This window comes from Caretta caretta, chromosome 11 (genome assembly GCF_965140235.1).
Source record: "Caretta caretta isolate rCarCar2 chromosome 11, rCarCar1.hap1, whole genome shotgun sequence".
NCBI lineage: Eukaryota > Metazoa > Chordata > Testudines > Cheloniidae > Caretta > Caretta caretta.
In genome coordinates this window covers 21,665,942-21,686,062 of record NC_134216.1, presented here as the reverse complement: position 1 = coordinate 21,686,062, position 20,121 = coordinate 21,665,942, and the positions used below count along the sequence as shown (strand labels likewise).

At 38.4% G+C, this 20,121-nt stretch overlaps 1 protein-coding gene across 7 annotated transcripts in view; it reads left to right on the top strand.

Moving 5' to 3' along the window:
* LRP1B (LDL receptor related protein 1B) overlaps window positions 1–20,121 on the top strand; it is a 1,334,345-nt gene that overhangs the window by 804,645 nt on the left and 509,579 nt on the right. For 6 of the 7 annotated variants that reach the window (XM_075117809.1, XM_075117811.1, XM_075117808.1 and 3 more), the window contains 2 exons: window positions 17,204–17,284; window positions 18,286–18,453. The exons of the other annotated variant lie outside the window; for it this stretch is intronic. In XM_075117809.1, coding sequence (XP_074973910.1) covers window positions 17,204–17,284; window positions 18,286–18,453 — 249 coding nt within the window. The remainder of the gene's footprint in view (window positions 1–17,203; window positions 17,285–18,285; window positions 18,454–20,121) is intronic. 7 annotated transcript variants of the gene reach the window in all.

The window sequence follows — 20,121 nt, the reverse complement described above, 5'->3', positions numbered from 1 at the left end:
CACGTCCCTCAAAGGAAAGAAGAAAGAGTTAGTGCCCGAGCCCTGACCTGCTTTCATACTCACACACGCACGACTCGAGGCTGGCCAAGCCCGGGTGTAACGTAAGAAGAAGAGGGGGAAGGGTGGACAAGAGTTCTGTCCTGTGCACAGGCCGTCCAGGGTTTACTGTTGATCTCCGACTTGCTTTGGGTCTTGAGAGGATTCTTTAAGCCCTGGGTTCTTCTGCGGGTGTTTGTTCAGGGACCTCTGTCCCCCGTGCTCTTTGTACCAGTCCAAACTGGCTTTCCATGGCTTCCTCAGCTTTCCCAAAACACACCGGGACGCAAGACTGTTGTTTTTCCACTTGCTGACATTTGCAGTCTCACTAGTTTTCACAGACCCTGCAGGTCGGTTCAGCTCAATTCTCCTTTCTCATGGCTGGTTGGGGTTGGAATCCAGGGTCCCGTCTTTCTTGGCATCAGAGAGTCTGCTTGTGTGCATTGGCCTTGGGTGCCTGGAGTCACCTTCTTATCTTCAGACCTAGCTAGATTGTCGAGTTAACCCATTCCTTTCTCCCTTCCTCCCCCTTCAGCCTCTCGCAACCTCCAAAGGAATCTTTTGCTCCATGCTCACACCTTCAACCCCTCCCAAAATCCTATCCCATGCATATGCATATATAGGCGTTAGCAATATACAATGCTGGTGCTTACCGATTGGACCCTATGGGGGGCAATTTTACTGTGACTGGGATATTTCCATGGGGCAATTTTACTGTGACACCAGTACGCATGGAGTCCTGGGCCACCTCCCAGCACCCGCAGCCCCCGGCCCAAGTTTTAGTTAGGGGTATATAGTACAAGTCACAGACGGTCATGGGCCGTGAATTTTTGTTTACTGCCTGTGACCTGTCCATGACTTTTACTAAAAATACCTGTGACTAAAATGTAGCCTTACTCACAAGTAACTAGTATAGGTCTCAAAGCAGCCATGTCATGTGCTTTCTGCAAGAAGCCCTGTCAAGATGCTTCCTATTCACTAAATAATAATTATATAATTTCTGACTTGCTAATTTATATACTGTACTTGGGGAGGATAAGAATTGATAATCTAGTAGTGATGAAAAGAAGAAAATGTCTTTGAAGAGAGTATTTGAAAATACTTGTAAGTTATTGACTGCTTCAGACATTCTAACCATGTAAACTTGGAGTGAGAGTTTCTAAAGCACCTAGGAAAGTTAGAAACTGAAATACCATTTACTTTCCATAAGAATCAGGCATCTGATTTTATTAGGCACTTCTGAAAATTCCACCAGTAATCACTATTAAAATATATTAAATGTTTCTTACTTAAAATAAATCTAAAATAAAAGGAATGTACCTGAGAAAGTGTTATCATTGCAGTTTTATTTTATGTTTTCTGAAACTTCTCATTGCTCCAGACTTTTCATAGTCATTAGTGTAGTCAGCTTTCTGTAGTGTTTTGTCCAGGACCTCTTTTAATTTACATTTTTTTATTAAAAGAGATATAAAACTTTTTATTGCCAATTTTAGGGGCTCTTGTCTTGATTGTCATGGTTTTTTTAGCACATTTTTATTTTAAGCTTCATGATCCTTTCCTTTTTGTCCCAAAACCTTTAGAGGTGTTAGTCTAGTAATGATTCTGTTCTTGCTTTTAGATTTTTTTTTTCAATAAAAAGTTTAAAAGGTTACATGTCACAAGTCTTGACTTAGAACTGCCAAAAGTTTCTTTAAAAATAGCTTTTTTATTTGATCACATTCGCATGGTTACGGCTTTCATTAGTACTTCTCCTATCACTGTGCTGGCTTTTTCCTTTCACTTTTTATTAAAACTAAAAGGTTTTCTTTTTTCAAAATGGAAACATATAAGCTATCAGTTACCGACTCAAAGAAACTCTACTAGCTTCCTGACAAATAATAAGTCATGCCAGATATACTGTTAAAAGTATAGAATATACATGTAAGTATAATAAATAGCAGTCATATAGCTGTATTCAATTCTACGTGTATATAGGTAAAATAGAGAGAGAGAAGTATATAATTGAAAGAAAGAATGTAAGAAAGAGAGTAATCATCCAAAACAATAGCAAATACCAATATAGTATTAAAATTTGATCTCAGATTGCCAACAAGCTCCAAAAAGTAGAACATATGAGTATAAAGGATCTAACAACAAAATGGTAGTGGCATGGAGAATGCTATCTTTCCAAAGTCAAGTTGGGATAGATAGACTTAACGAACATTTCTGTGCTTAAAGATCCTGGTAAAGGGCATAGTTTGACTAAGAGTGAGAAGTTTTAACATTATATCTCTGTTATTGTGATGTCCTATCCCTTTAAATCATTAGGCATCCTGTGCTTACTCAGGCCTTGTCTACACTACTGGGGTAAGTCGATCTAAGTTATGCTACTCCAGCTATGTGAATAATGCAGCTGGAGTTGACATAGCTTAGGTCGACTTACTGTGGTGTCTACACTGCGCTGCATCAACACTTTCCTGTCAATTTACCTTACTCCTCTTGTTCTGGTGAAGTACGGAAGTCACCCAGAGAGTGCTCTGTGTTCGATTTAGTAGGTCTTCAGTAGACCTGCTAAATCGACCCCTCCTGATTGATCATAGCAGCATTGATCCCTGGTAAGTGAAGACGTAGCCTCAGGCAACAGCCTCACTTTGGTTTTAGTTTCAGTTTTGCCGCCAGAACAATAAAGTCTCCACAGAAGACCAGCTGTGCTTTAAATCAGCTCCTCCTGTGTAAAAAGAACGAGGAGTACTTGTGGCACCTTAGAGACTAACAAATTTATTTGAGCATAAGCTTTCATGGGCTAAAACCCACTTCATCAGATGCATGCAGTGGAAAATACAGTAGGAAGATATATATATGTATACACAGAGAACATGAAAAAATGGGTGTTGCCAAACCCACTATAACGAGAGTGATCAGTTAAGGTGATCTATTATCAGCAGGAGGAAAACAAAAACAAAAAAACCTTTTGTAGTGATAATCAGGATGCTCAAATAAATTTGTTAGTCTCTAAGGTGCCAGAAGTACTCCTCGTTCTTTTTGCTTATACAGACTAACACGGCTACCACTCTGAGACCTCCTCCTGTGTGTGTCTATCTCCTTTTTTGCTGGGTCCAGATATAAAATGTTGGCAATGAGGATCTTTTTTCCTAGGAGTGTCTAGTGGTTTCTACTGCCTGAAAAAGAAGAAGAAAAAGTAAGCACATACTATTTTTTTTAAAAGGAAGAAAAATGTTCACCTGGACACAGAAGGTGGAAAACAGCTGCTGCATTTTGCTTCAGGTACAGCTGGAATCAGCTAGTTAGAGAGGGGGAAGTTGGCAATTAAAGACAGAACACAGCAGAAGTTTTCTGCTGCCTAGCTGCTGCAAAGACAGAATAGGGAGGGGAGGGCATCCATTTTTGTTCTCAAGTAAGCTAGAGAGAGAAGCAGTTTTAGCTTGTACTGAGGGTCTGCAGCCAGCCCAAGGAACCCAAGTACAATCAAAGGCTGTAGTATGAGCACACAGCCAGTAGGGGGAGATCAAGTGCCGGTAGTGCTGCACAGTAAAAAAAAAAGGTGGGGGGGGTGGGTTCTCTGTGGAAGTGAAGGCATCTGGGAGGGTGAGAAGCCCAGCAGAAAAATGGCAACTAGTGTGGGAAAGGTTGATGAGTTCGGTGAAAACTGCAGGTTTATGAGTGTTGTACCTCAAATGTTTAGACTAATTTGCAGCCTGCAATTGCATTCCAGACAGACAAGAAGTTTCAGCCTTGCTCACAGTGATAGGTCCTAAGGCATATGGACTGCTGCATGACTTCTTGTCTCCAGCTGTGCCTGGAATTGCCATGTATGCCACAATTACTATAGCAATGCAGGAACATTTTTCTCCTACTCTACCAAAGATAGCAGAATATTATTGGTTCCATCCGCGACATCAGGGAAGTGGAGAATTGGTAGCAAAATTTTGTGCTATTCCAAGGTTAAAGTTGTCAGAGCATTGTCAGTTTGGACAAATATTAAGTGATATCCTTCATGATCAGTTTGTCTCTGGGTTACACAATGACCAGATACAGAAAAAGTAACTATCTGTATCAATGCTTACATTCAAGAAAGCTGTTGAGGTAGCTATTGCCATGGAAAACCACAGAGAAGGATTCTCTGGAATGTAGTGTGTACTGAGAAGTTCACCTCCTGAATCGGTGAGACAGAGAACCATAGGAACTTAAGGAATTTCCATGTGGCCATTGTGCATAAACTACCCACACTGAGGAGGACTGCTGGGCATGCCAGGTCATTTGCAGAAGGTGCCAGAAGAAAGGATATATTACTGTAATCTGTCTCACAGTTCAACAGTCAGCAACACAGCATAACCAAACATCCAAGACACTATGAAGATTGAACCTAAGAAAAGATGGAAATCAGGAATTCATAATGTGGAAAAAGACAAGAGCACTACTAACATTGACCAAGACCTCGCACTGTATGTGTTATCAGAAGCTGGAGTAAGAAAAGGAGTTCCTGCAAGAATGGATATTGATACTGGAGCTGCGGTTTCACTGATTTTGTCACATCAGACTTTATCACAAGTTCCTCTGGAAGAAACCGCCATGGTTTTGATGACTCATTCTGGAGAAAAGTTAGTCTGAAAAGGGATATTCCAAATGACAATAGATGGACAATCCGTTGTTTTCCCCTTGTATGTGATAGAAGGGAAGTATCCACCATTATTTAGCAGAACTTGGCTTGAGAAGTTCAAGGTGAATTGTACAAAGATCAAGGTGATCACCTTGGAGAAGATGAGCAGTGTGTCAGTCAAGCTCACGGTTCAGTCAGCCAGCCAGCCAAAATCATGTTAGCCCAGACTTGTGCTGTATGCTCTGAAGCCTCTGGGGGCTGATTTGGACCCTTTAGAGAACACTGGATTGATGTCACCAGTTTCACACACTGAGTGGACTATAACCATTGTACCACTGATCAAGGAAGATGCCTCTGTCAAATTTGTAGAGGTTTCAAAGTGACCCTGAATCCAGTTTTATGCTAACCAGTATCCACTACCTCATATTGAATATTTGTTTGCTACTGTTAGTGGAGGACAATGTTTCAGTAAATTGGATTTTCTCAATGCATACTTACAAATAGAGATTGATCTGGCATCTCACAAATACCTCAAAACCGACATGCTAAAAGGCTTATTTTGTTGCAACAGGTTGCCTTTCAGTGTCACAAGGGCAGCTGCCCTGTTCCAGGAAGCCATGAATGAGATTCTGAAGGGACTGCATGGAGTTCAATTCTATTGGATGCCATCCTTGTTGCAGGGAAGGATCAAGAGGGTCATCTTCAACATTTGGATGCTGTCTTGCAATGCTTGAAAGACTAAGGATTGAGAATATGTTGAGAAAAATATGAGTTTTTCAAACCTTCAGGTCAATTCCTGGGACATGTAATTGATGTCAGAGTCTAAAGGAAATTGCCAGAGAAAGAGAAGGCAGTGTTTTCAAGTGCCATGACCAGAGAACGTGTCACAGTTATGTTCATGCTTAGGACTGCTTAATTACTACGGTAAATTTCTGCCTCATCTGGCGACAATATTGGTACTTTTACATGAACTGTTACAAGCAAAGAAAAAATGGACTAAGGAGTGAGTGTACATTTAAGGAAGCAAAGAAACTCTTGACATCAGCCAAAGTTCTTAGGCACTTTGGTGTCTCATTACCATTGCAATTAGCTTGTGCTGCTTCACCATATGCAGTGGGTATAGTTCTTTCCCACGTTTTCCCTAATGGCAGGGAGAAACCAATTGCCATTGTTTCACAAACACTTACTACCTCTAAGAAGAACAAGTACAAATGAAGCAAGAAGCTCTCAGCATTATCTTTGGATTTCAGAACTTCCATACTTATCTGTATGGTAGACATTTTATCTTGCTGATGGATCGTCGCCTGTTACTTTCAATTTTTGGATTGAAACATAGAATTCTGTCATTAGCTGCAGCTCTCATGCAACAATATGCATTCTTTCTTTCAGCTCATTCCTATCCTATTCAATTCCATAAAAAGACTCAAAACGGCAATTCTGATGGTCTGATGCATCTGTCATCCCAAGCTCCCATCAGTCCAAAGAAATGTCTGACAAAGTGTTTTATCTCAATTTGACGGACAGGCACTAGTAAACATGTCAACAGAGAAACTGCTAAGGATGATGTGCTTTCTCTTGTGAAAGGAAATGGTACTACAAGGTACAGTGCTGGATTCTAAGAATCCTCAGTTTATTCAATTTGCGTGACAGCAATATGAATGATCTGCTACTCAAGATTGCATTTTATGGGGACTGTGAGTAATCATTGCAAAATCACTTCAATCTCAGGTTTTGAAAGTTCTTCACAAAGGTCATTTTGACATTGTACGGATGAAGGCCATATTCCAGATCCATGACTGGTGGGTGGGGATTGACAAAGACATTAAGAGAAAGGTGACATGCTGTACTACATGTCAGCAAATTCGTCATGATCCTGGCCCAGCTCATCTGGTCTTGACCTCAGACTCCTTGGATGCGTATTCACATATACTTTGCAAGACTATTAGATTGCTGTATGTTTTTGGTTGTAGTTGATACCCATTCAAAATGACCAAAATGACATCTACTATTGCTACTAAGACCATTGGACATAGTTGTACCTCAGTCAGTCAGTTTGGTTTGCCGTTACAGTTGGTGAGTGACAATGAACCTCAATTCTGTTCTGAAGAGTTTCAGAAGTTCCTAGCTTCAAATGGACATCAGCACATAATGTTGTGCTCTATACCATCCTGATACAAATGGACTAGTGGAGTGCTTTGAACAGATACTTAAGGATACCTTAAGAGCTAACAAGTACATTTTGAGTCATCAGCAGAAATTAGATAATTTCTTGCTTACCTACAGGAACATACCATATGCTACTACTCAAGAATCACCTGGAATGCTTTTCTTTAAGCAGTCTTTGTGTACCTGTTGTATCCTGATTGTTGCCTCACATGTAGCCAAATCCCAAGCTATGCAAATTGATTGACGTAAGACTCATCATCATTTTTATTCAAGTAAGAGACTTAGTGTGGACTTGCAACTGTGGAATGTGGTACTGGGAAAAAATGTAAAATGCATGGAACCTGTTTCACTCATGGTAAAACCATCTAATGGTATTTTATGGGAATGGCATATGGATCAGTTGTTGCTTCTAAGTACCAGAGTCCAGGGATGTCCCAGTAGAATTTCTGTTCCTCCAATTGAACCTCCTTCCGTTACAACCCATAATTTTGAAGACTTGGTAGAAGAAACTTAGATCGAGTTAATTCCTTACCAGATCTAATTGCTTCCTTACCACAGGCAATTCCTGTTTTTCAGCACAATGCAACACCACCATCACCATGTTATCCCAAGAATGTGTGAAAACCAATAATTTATAAATTGTTTAGTTAGTGAGTTTCTATCCTGGAATAGAATAATCCCTTGCAATTTAAGAGACTGCAGTAGTCCACCTGCAGATGTTACTTAGATTATATAGTGTTTTATGTTAGTCATGTAAAATATTAGGAAAGTGGTTTAAAATAGGGTAGAGTAATGTAGTTTCCTGTCCCTTTAAATTGTTAGGTAGTCTGTGTTCATGGAGGCATAGCCTCACATTGGTTTTCATTTAAGTTTTGCTGTCATAACAATACAATCTCCACCACAGACAGCTGTGCTTTAAATCAGCTCCGCCTGTGTGTGTCTATCTCCTTTCTCTGCTGGGTCCATATATAATAACAGTTATATCTCTTTTAGAGAGGAATAGGACTATCTGGAGCACATTTTATGAGTGTGAGATATTTCAGATACTAGCTGGAACAAAAAACACACCTGTGCCAGCTCAGCAGCTAGTCAATAGTAGATAGATCTCTGCCTACCTTTGATTTTACTATTCTTTCATCTCATTCAGCATATACAGATACAAAATACATGAAGACAACATGGTCCTTTTACAAACTTAAAATGCATTCAGAACCTTATACTCCCAAAATGTGGGTCTCCATTCCTTTAGCTTCTAGAGAATCTTTGTTAGCTTTCAGTAGTATTAAGGCTTACATCCTTGTTACCTTTTTAGGGCCACCTGCTACTCTCACTCCTCCTTGGACTCTCAGAATCTCACTTGTACTGACTTCCTTGGCTGTCTGAAACACATCTCCTTGTGATACGATTCTCCAATCTTTGCCCTTTAGACCAGATCAAGAGTTAAATGCCTTTAAAACTTCAGAGTTTTGTAGTTGATAGTTCCTTATGTGTCTGTGCAGTTATTGTCCTTGGGGAAGGAAAACAGTGTGAATTCTTTGAACAGAGAGCAGTTCTCTTTTTTAAAAGAAAAAGAAAAGAAAATTAAAAGCATAGAGAAAAATGTATTAAGCGAAAATAAACTGATCCCTTAATTTACCTAAAGTTTGCATTGCCTAAAGTCTATCTAGGCAGGTTATTTTCATTTTTTCTTAACGTAAGACAAAAAAAGTTACTCATTCACATGCTTTCAGAGATCAAAGCTTGTGTCTGATTCTCTTGTCTGCAAGAGCAGCATGTCTCCCCAGTATCTTGCCAGAGTGTGTCGTCTTGTCACATGAGCCCTCAAATAAAAATTTTAGAAATTAACCATATAATTCCTACTTTGACACAATACTGATTACAACCAGTCTCTACAGGGCAATAACATCAAAGACTTGAGCATGCTGATTCAGTCAAGCAAAGGATATTTTTATGCATCTAGCCCCCCACTATGGTACAATCATAGTACCCATTGACTTCAGTGGGACTACTCATATCCTTGAAGTATAAGTTTTTGCAGAGTCAGGGCCCTACTTGGTATCATGGAAAAACTTACAGGATGGTGGAATTGTAAAATCAAATGCATTAATCTTGTCTTTTTTCCTTTTTTAACTTCTCTCTAACTCATCCCTTCTTTTCTCTCATCTTCTCACCTTCCTCACTGAGTGTAGTGAAGGTAAACTGAAAGCCAGTATAGTATATGTGACGTTCCCCTCTCGTGTTATCCAGACCAGTGATCTGCTAGGTCACTCCGGTCCTTGACTCTGGGAGCCAGCCTTACCCTGCTTTGCTGTGAGAACCCCCACTCCTGGCCTGTTCATGTATAGCCTCTGGCATGTAAGCTGCCCCTTGGATTGTGCAACTGAATGACACTAGCCAATATCCCCGGTCCCGGACACAACCCTAGGAACCTCTGTCTTGCAGTGTCCAGTTATGCCTGCTGGACACTTCAAGCTTATATGAGTTCATCAATTTAACAAAGAAATTTATATGTACCAGGGTTGTTATCCCAAGGGGAATCTCTGACATGCTTCGAACTAAACTTACTACTTCAAGTAGAATAAACAAACGGATTTATTCACTATAAAGATAGATTTTAAGTGATTATAAGTCAAAGCATAACAAGTCAGATTCAATCAAATGAAATAAAAGCAAAATGCATTCTAAACTGATCTTAGCACTTTCAATGCCCTTACAAACTTAGATGATTTTCCCCACAGACTGGCTGGTTGCTCTTCAGTCAGGCTCTCCCCTTTGATGAGTGCTTCAGTCACTTGGTGTGGCGTCTATAGATGTAGGTGGAAGAGAGAAAGAGAATGGCAAACGTCTCTCCCTTTTATCATGTTCTTTCTTCCCTCTTGGCTTTGCCCACCCCACCTTCAGAGTCAGTTGAGCATTACCTCATCACAGTTCCATACTGACCAAAGGAAGGGGGGTGATTCCCTCGACAGTCCAACAGATTCTTTTGTTGCTGTCTAGGCCAGCGTCCTTTGTTCCTGTGAGGCTGGGCTGGGTTTGTCCCATACATGCCCTGATGAGGTGTGAACTGCCTCTCAGCTCTTGGAGAGTTTTTGCCTGGGCTTATTTTAAACCATGAGGATACATTTTCAGCCTCATAACTCCATACATGAAATTATAACCTATAACAATTACTATAACATCACTATAACAACCATGCTCAGTGCATCATGAGCCTTCCGAAAACACCCAACATGACAAATTTTGCATTGGATACCACACAGTCATTTTATAGAGATGAACTTGAGGGGTGTAGAGTGTTTCCCCAGGATACAGAGCATCACAGTAGAATACTGATCATTCAGATTATTTACTTCAGAATCAATCACATGCTTTGAAAAAGCAAAATAAAACTATTTGAATGCAGAGGCAAGTCAGAATACCTTTAAGGTAAAACCTGTGGTGCTTTTAAAGTTGCATTTGCTGGTAGAGAGCATTTTTAGAAGTCCCTTGAGCCTCTGCCAAATCTAGGTATTATATATATTAGCCTTTTTGCATATCTCTAGCATCCAGGTACAAGATGCTGAACGTTTGACAAATTATTTTAACACCTTACTTGAAAATATGCAGATATGAGAGGAAAGGTAATGTGTTAATTAGGAGATGCCATTTGTTTTCATCTCTGTCCTCGTAGCACTTAAAAAGTTATGATGCTGAACGCTTGTTCACTCAGCATTCTTCATGCAAGTGAACATACGGTAAGAAAAACACATATATTGCACCCTTGATATTGGTCTATCTGAGGGTTCGATTCTACGAGCATATCTTTATTTGTGCCTAGAATGAGGTAACAGATGCTTAATTAAGGATACTCTCTTTCTTTGTGTTCCTGTGCATAATTGTTAGCAGAAATTAAAATAAGGAATAGCAGAAACTATTCCTAATTTTTCTACTTTCTGTATGCCACACTTTAAACAGGGTAGTTGTGTTTTAAAAAAAAAATGCTGAGGTATAAAAATTCAGGTCTCAATCCTGAAAAAACCAGCACGTGTTTAACTTTAGCACACGAGTACTCTCACTGACTTCAATGGGACTACTCACATGTCTAAAATTAAGTATATGCATAAGTATTTGCAGGATTGGTGTCTCAAAAAGAGAACCCTTGAAGTTTGTGTGGCAAATATAAAAATTTTGAAGCTTCATGCACTTTAAATTTCAGCAAGCTGATGTATTTGAAAGCTTTCTATAGTTATTTGTCATTTCAATACAAATTCATGGGAGTATCCTTCGTTTGAAAAGGTGCATTTATGCAGCAAAATCCAACTTTAATTTGTTTAGTGTCTCTCAGACAAACTAAGATAAAATACAGTAGTACAGAATGAAGGATTTTTTTAGAGGAGAAAATTGTGGACTAAACTGTTCTTTACTTTCATCTTAGCTTGTAAACACTATTCCTTCATACAAATGTACAGCAAGTAACTTTTCCTGTAAAATCTGCTGATTCAGAATGGCTGCATTTATACCATGGACTTGCACTGATTACAGTGGACAGATGTGGAAGGGGAGGAGGAAAGGGAGTGGCTGCAAAATATGCATCTGTGGATACAGACTGCCCAATCCCTGACTTATAGCTGATGTGGTTCTACATATCCTTAGACTCCTTTACCGGCACTGGCAGCACGGGTAACTCCCCAGGGAGCTGCAATCCTGTGACCACTGTGACAAGTTTCACAGGGCATATAAAAATGTTGAAAGCTGATCAGTGTAGCATTTACTTAAGTTAAAGAATATATTTTTATAGTTTATTTCCCCACTCTCTCTACATTTAGTCAATAACCTCTTTGTATATTTAATGTGACTCTTCTATGTAAATGGTGTGAGAGTCTTGGGGTAGTTGCACAGTGGTAAGGGACAGTTTCACGTAGCCACACTTCCTCTCTGTGCAGGCTTTCAAATAACTGTTCTGCTGACATTCATCAAACGGGTCCCTTCTGCTTTGCTTGAGAGAGGGAAAGGAACATATGGGTCTAAGTAACAAAGAGAATTTGACATCATACTATTATGTGACAGTTAATACAGTAGTTCATCTGACCAGTTCAGCTAGCTGTTTTATGCTTTTTGATTTTTCAGTTTATTTATTTATTTTCATGTTTATGACATTCTTTATAATGTCTTGCAAAGGGTATTGGTTGTATCATCATGTCAGGTCATCTTGAATTTTTCTTGTCACTTTTTCAGTATCCACTTGGTTCACTCTTAATATTTCAGTGTGGTCAGACTTTACACTTCACTTATACATTTTAATCCTCTTGTCGTTTCATACTCAAGCACTATAAACAGTAGTTTATGTGCTTAATGCTTCACTTGTCATTTTATATCACAATTGGATGCCAAGCATGAGTATACTGTAGGATTCTGACTATGAAAAACATTGTTACCAATTATACTTCTATTAAATAATTTACAATAGTCTCTGTATGCAATATTATTTTTCAAGAGAAACAAAATCATACTTTATTTCCTATTTTTGTGTGTGTTGCTATGACTGATCCTTGTTTTTAAACTGCATTTTCCCTCATGCATTTGAATAACTCTGGCTCCCCCTGTTGATTCAGCAATTTCCATATACTTACTAGGGTCGCCAAGCTTCCAGGATTGCCCTGGAGTCTCCAGGAAGTGTCATGTGATGAAACCTCCAGGAATATGCCCAACCAAAATTGGCAACTCTGATACTTACACGAAATCATAGTTTTGCCACTTCAGAGGACGGTTATTTCTCCCAAGACGGTGGAGGGCTGAAAATTAGAGTGTGTCTGGTGGTTAGGATCAGAAACTGGTACCAGGATCAATTTAATCCACACTGTCACTTCCAAAGTACAAATACAGCAACTTTCAAGAATCCTGAGAAGTAGTTTTACAGGAAAAAACAAAGTTGAAGTTACTGATTTTTATTAGGATTCACTAGCCTATTGCTCCGATGAGGACTTAGTTCCTCACACCCTGTCCAGGTCCCTGACAGAGTGGAGGAAGTTCTTCATGGGAAATCTAAATCTGCAACATACAAACCCCACAAAATTCTAAAACAAATGCCAAGAGGCTTACTGAGCAAGTGGCTCTTTGCACAACACATTGTGTGATAATAAAGATGACATACAGGACATCAAAGAAAAAGTTCAAGAGGAGGCACACTGATTCAGGGGCATTAGAGACAGACACTCTAAAACCCATGCTCAAATCAATAAAAAATTATGCTGAAATTGCCAGAATGCAAAATCAATTGAAAAATCTGGCAAATAGAGGAAAAAGAAATTAATATAAGGTTATTGGGTCTTCCTGAAGGAGGAACTATGCTTTCCTTCATAAATAAGGTCATCAAGGAAATTTTTGCCATAGAGGACTCTGAGTTTGATGTTGAGATAGGCAGATCCCATCTCAATTCATTTTAATTAGTTCCTTTGTCTTTATCTAGGCCTCACAGGTGAACATAATATAGAACACAGTTTTGAAAGGCTCCATGCATCCAATTCCATGCTCCAAGTCATTCCATGCATCTGAAGAAGTAGGTTTTTTACCCACGAAAGCTTATGCCCAAATAAATCTGTTAGTCTTTAAGGTGCCTCCGGACTTCTCGTTAGTTTTGAAAGGATATATGTTTGAAAAAGGAAAAAGGAATCTAGTTTTAATGTACAAATTGAATGCATCTTACAAAAGTGATCTATTAGTCTGATCTGTATAATATTTATATCTAAGACTTCAGTAAAGCTAAATTAGAAAACTTGAAATGCATGAAGCATGTTCATAACTAATTCCCATATCATTAGCACATCTTCATTTGTCTCAGAGCAAACTTTGGCAGAGACGTGCTGGTCCTTGAAAAAACAACAACAACAACAAAAAACAGACATCTTTAGGTAATAAGAAACAAAATATCCAGGAATAATTGACAAAAGTGATCTCATCCGCATTTTTACTTTTCTTTTCGCCCTACCTAACAGCTGCTTCTTTTCAGTCTGTTGATACTTTCTCTGATCTCCAGTTGTATTGATTACTTGATGCAACTCTCTCGCCTCTTCTGATCTTTTGTTACCTTATCTTTGATTCTGCTTAAGCCCACTGCTTTCACTTTGCTTCCTTAAAAGATAATCAAAATTCAAATAATAGGCATAGCTACTACACAAAAGACAGTAGCACATGTAAATCTAAATCCAGAAATGCAGTGATTAAAGCAAGTCATAGTCATAAGGAGATAGTTCATATTATTAAACTTGTGTGTATTTAGAAAAACAAAGAACTCCTTTGTCATTGCAGGATTATTTCCTATAATACAGTCTCAATTTATCTGTATAGCTGAGTGTTAAAGGAATGCCGAAGTCCCAATATCTATTGGAAGACTATTTCATTGTCTGATAGATCTATTTAGAAAACCAGAAAACGGCTTTCTTGTTTTGCCATAGGTTCTATGCACAGTTTCATCCCATTTTTTTTATACTCTTTGAGTAGTCTCAAACAATTCCTTTCCATCCTTGGGTGTTAATATCCTAGACTCATTATTTCCCTTCATTGTCAGTTAGCCAATAAATAGTTTTTTCTAGGTCCTATCTATGACATAACTAGGGTGACCAGACGTTCCGATTTTTATAGGGACACTCCCAGTATTTGGGGTTTTTTCTTATATAGGCGCCTATTACCTGCCACCCCCTGTCCTGATTTTTCACACTTGCTATCTGGTCAACCTCGATATAGCTGAGCTTCTTGGTTGCACGACTGACTTTCAACATGGTCTGGTTCTATAGGCTACATAGTTAATGCTGAATTAAGAAAAGGAGTACTTGTGGCACCTTAGAGACTAACCAATTTATTTGAGCATAAGCTTTCATGAGCTACAGCTCAGGATGAAGTGAGCTGTAGCTCACGAAAGCTTATGCTCAAATAAATTGGTTAGTCTCTAAGGTGCCACAAGTACTCCTTTTCTTTTTGCGAATACAGACTAACACGGCTGTTACTCTGAAACCTGTCAATGCTGAATTAGTAATTGTGACAACTGCTCATGGGTTGTCCTTGCAAGAGGCCCGGAACAGTACGTGGATGGGCACCTCCCTTCCCTTTTAAACCTGTATAACCAGTTTGGCTAGGCTTCTTTTCTCCTAGTTTAAACTCTGTTAGCAATATGATAATCTATGCTTTGTCCACACTGCATAACAAGTGCAATATTATAAATTACAACAGTTCTTCTCTACTCCTGTAACAGTTCATTGTATAAACACTAGCAGTCTGGAGAGACTTAAAAATAAAATAAAATGTGAAATATATAAATTAGCATTTGTTAATGTCTGAAATACATTTATTGAAAATGTATCAGTATCAGTATTACTTCTTTTAAACCAAGACGACTGCATGCATTGTACTATATGAAATGGAAATTTTGTATGCAAAAAACTACAGAAGTTGCACTAATTTAAAACAAGAAAGTAATTGAATTAGAGGAATTTCTGCATAGAGTAGTCCCTGAAGGAGTTGCAGGAACATTGTGGGTTGGTGCTGGGAGGACCAAATGCAATGTAGCAACTGCAACACCAACATTTGCTCTATGCAGTAGAGGTGCAGAAGTGAAGTAAGCCAATGCAGGCAAAAGTGCAGAGACTTGCTCCAAGAAAGTTCAGTTTCAGTGTTGCTGGCAGCACTTGTGCACCTTTGTAAATATTCTTTTGTGTATGTGAACATAGGGCATTCAACAATTGTGGCAGAGGTTCCAGCACCAAAATATTCCAGCGTAGAAAGGGATGTAGATTCCATTGTTCCTTTAGCTAATGGTGGTGCTTGATATGCATATCCTTCCGGAGGTCTATTCCCTACTATGGGGGTGGTTACCCAGATTTTTTCAAACTGCACTGATACCAACACAGCTAAGCATTATGGTAACGCTGGATGCACAAACTTGGTTTACACTTGGTATTGTTATGAAAATAAAACTCTGTACACAACTCAGCTGTTTGTTCTAACCAGAATTGGATGAGAGTATTAGAAAAACATGGGTAGACTTGGAGTTGCAGTGTGGCTGAGCCTTTACTTTGTAGCTCTGTACATATTCCAGTGTTTTAGCTTTCTGATAGCTTGACTGGAATATATGTGAGAACTGTTTGTAAGTATTCTCTCTTTAATGGTGACCTGCGGTGTGTAACTGTCAGAGCAGTTTATTTCCTACTTGTATTTCTAAAGTCTCCATGTCCCTTTGTATCACTTCTGTATTTTCCAATTGTTTCATTTCCTGCTTTTTACTAGCAGCTACATTGCAATCAGACATTTTATGATAAAAGTGAACATTTTGAAAGTGTAATTTCTCACATTTCAGGCTATATTTCATCATTAGTATTATGATGCATACATTTGACAGGGTGGGGTGTAACTTTACAATTAAATTTACTTCAGAAATAGCTAGAATCATCCTGCCTGCAGTGTGCTAAATCAGACAGAAAGCTCTCTGTGTGCTGGGTAAGGGAAGGGAGGGAATGAGTTTTGCCTAGGAGTAGCTCCTGTCCCTCCTAATTGCCAATGCATCATTTGCTCCCACTCTGCAGCCCCTGGGACTCTCAAGCACTCAAGAAGCACAAGCATCATGATTCTAGCTGACCCTCAGTGCAAAAGCCCTTTGCACCTTTTTGCTCCCCTTTTCTTTTAAACTTTTGTGTAAGTAGCCAGAATATAATCTTGTATGTGACAGCACAGTGCAATATTGCTTCTGCCTCATGGAGGTTTTGAATTAGTAACTTAATTTATAGCTGTGTTGTGGTGCCTTTACTCATGCTGAGTAGCACCTTACTCCTCAAACAGACCCAAATCAGTGAATTAGAGTGAGTAATTCTTCTATTTAGTTTTCAGGTACTGCATAGCATTTTTATAACTTTATTCAAGAAAACTCATTTCTTTGCAGAAAGATGTATTTTCAGATTTTTTCTACTGTGTAAATCATATCAGATTTCATTGTCCTTTCTTTTTTTAAAAAAAAATACTAAGAGGATGTTTTTAACCCTACTTTTCTCTGTATTCATGGAGAGAACAGCACTTTTGTAACATCTGCATACACTTTAGAGAAGCAGAGCTTGGTGCTGCTTCCAGCTGTTGTTCATTTAAAGAAAACTGGTTTAGCTGGTAAAACTCCGTAGTGTCTGTTTGCTCTGATAGCACTACAGCATTTACTGATTGTCCTTCAGCAGCACATGACGAACCTTCCCTTCTAGTAACTAGGAGACACTCATTTAAAAGATGTTGAAATTATCTTCCTGAAGCAATGGCCACTTCAATAAGTGATTTAATGATTCTCCTTTGCCTTTGTGCATGTATGAGGGAGGGGACACAAATAACTGGGATACAAATTAAATCTGGTATAGTCATTAACACATTTCATGTTGGATGCCTTCATATCCTTTGCAGAATTCCCAACCTGTGAACCACTAACTCAATTTATATGCAAAAATGGAAGATGTGTTAGTAGCAAATGGCACTGTGACTCAGGCAAGTACCAAATGTTCAGTATTCTAAACTGATTTAATTAAGGGGCTGGGGGTACGTTTGATAAAAATACTCATTTCCTACTGGGACTAGAGTAAATCCAGCTTGTAGCCCTGCATAAAATAAACGTAATGGCTTTATTTTACTGATTTAAGAATAAAGGTTGTGAAACTGAGGCCACACACCTGGGAGAATGCAGTAGAAATAAGAATTGCTCTTGGCGTTAAACCTGGAACATCACTGCAAATATACTGAATTATATTAGACTAGAATGCAATATGAGACAATATTTGGTAATAAGAATGACCAAGAATCAGAGCATTTCCTTAAAATAAAATGATCAGTGGAATGTATATTTGGCTGGACAAGTGTGCAAAGTGAGCTGTAATGTTTAATGCAGTATCTTTCCCTTTCTTGGGAATCACAATCACAGATTACAGGAATCATCAGACAGTATAGAAGTAAGGAAGCCCATTTCAACCCCCTTTTGATGAATTAATTAGTGTCTTTTTCTCCAGCTATCTGTTTCTAAATGTGTAAGAGAGCCTTTCCCCTGTGTTATTTTAAAAGGCTAATTCTGATCTGAGATTTTCATTTTGGCCTTAAGTTATCTGAAACGGTTATCTGCAGCCCATTCATCAGTCTAATGCATGACTTTGTTGTGAATAAAACTAAGGTCTTGTCTTTACCAAAACACAAGTCTGTACACCCAATTGCATAAAAGGGCCACCTTATATAGCTAAGACAGGACAGGGAATTGCTCGTAGTGACATAACTGGTTTTGGTATGATCCAGCAGAGAAAGCAATATATAGAACTTTAACGTACTGGCTATCACTTCTCTGTTTTCTTCTCAAGGACACTGTAGATACGAAAACGGTAAACGCAGCATTGTTGCGTCCATTTATTAACGTTTCTCATGAGCGTCAGGCTTCTATTCAGATTTTGCACCATTTAAAGCTGGTCTGGTGCTCTTTTTCTCATGTTGACTCTGAATGTTCACAGATGACGACTGTGGCGATGGGAGTGATGAGTTGGGTTGTGTTCACTCATGCTCCAGTAATCAGTACAGATGCTCCACTGGCAGATGCATACCAAGTCATTGGGCTTGTGATGGTGACAATGACTGTGGAGACTTCAGTGATGAAACCAAAGCAAACTGCCCCAAAGAAGGTTGGCTATTTTAATACTGTGATAAAGATTTGGTCTAAATGAATAGTGAACTTTCTCATCCATTGGAAAAGTGAAAGTTGTTTAAATTGTTGGTGGCAGAAAACAGATATTTAAGATGTGATACCCTTCTTAAAGTGAAGGAGGACTCGTGGCACCTTAGAGACTAACCAATTTATTTGAGCATAAGCTTTCGTGAGCTACAGCTCACTTCATCGTATGCATACTGTGGTGATTCAAACAGGATATAAAGGGGATAGGGAGTTAAGCCCTGGATAGCTCAAAGGACAAATCTTAGGGACAGCCAAACAGGCAGGCTGAAGATTTTGTAGTGTTTTTGTTTTACTAGTAAAACTGAACTCTAGGAAGGAGTAATTCTCTCTCTCTCAATTATCCTTTACAGGTAACAGGAGAGAGAAAAATAGTGCCAATCAATTAAACAAACAAAAACCTACCTTCTCACTGGGGAATGGCATGACCAAATGTGCTTTCCTAGGTAGCTGCCTTGTTTGCCTATGGCTAGAGCAGCCTCTGCTGAAACAAATCCAGCACAATGTTGATAGTTTTACTTCATTGAATTACACTGTACATGATTCTTGTCCTTTTAATAGAGACAGATGTTTCCTGGATCAAGATACACTAGGCAAAGTAACATTGCTTAAGTTAGCACTTTAATATCTGCAAGTATTTTTACACAACAGTTTAGCTCAATATAATATTAAAATAATAAGAATTTCCTATCATTTCCATTTTACCAAAGAATAATCCCTACAATTTCTTGTACTCAGTATTTCTTTCTTATTCAAAACCAATCAACTAAACAAAAAACCGTAGCTATGCTTTACAATGAAAACACATCTGATCTCCAATTTACAGTAGTCATTCTTTTGTTCCTACTGTTTGGTTTACTAAAAAGGCAACATCTACTGCCTTGTGCGGCAATTTAACAAAATGAGCACATGTGGTGAATTTCTTAATTTTTCAATAAAAATTAAAGGAAAGCTTCTATTATTATGTCATTAGTGACAGTATTGACTTTCTGCTGTGACTTGTGATGTAGCAAGTTTCCAAATTAATTTGATTACGTACTAAGATTTAATTCTCCAATCACAAACTACTCTGAAACCTCCAAATGTATAAAACCAGGGAAATATAGTTAAAATACTGTAGAAACATATTTGATCTCAAATACAAAGGATATCACAAAAATCTATCTTTATTGTGTCATTGTAATTAAACTTTGTGTTATTTGCAATATTTTCTATAGTCTGAATAATTTTACCATAAAGTAAAATATGGCTGTATTGTAAAGGTGAGTTTTGTGTGATGCCCAATCTACCTACAGTTAAAATGGGAGCTATCACTATGTTTTGAAGTTTTTATCCTGTTGCCCATATATAGGGGAATATAAGGTAAGACAAACATAATATTTTAGATATAAAAACAATATTACTCAATAAAAGAGAAAATCAACAGAATATGTATGTTCCACTGGAAACCCTGAACCAAGTTTGTAAAGAAAGTGAGGATAAACATTGCACTAAACAGGCCCCAAATTTTATAATTCTATGACGTTTTTCTTAGCTAAAGTGAGGAATGAAAACCTGGATATATTCGCTGTTATAGCCCTGTCATTTTGTATCATCCGCTTAAATGAATTTTGAATAATTT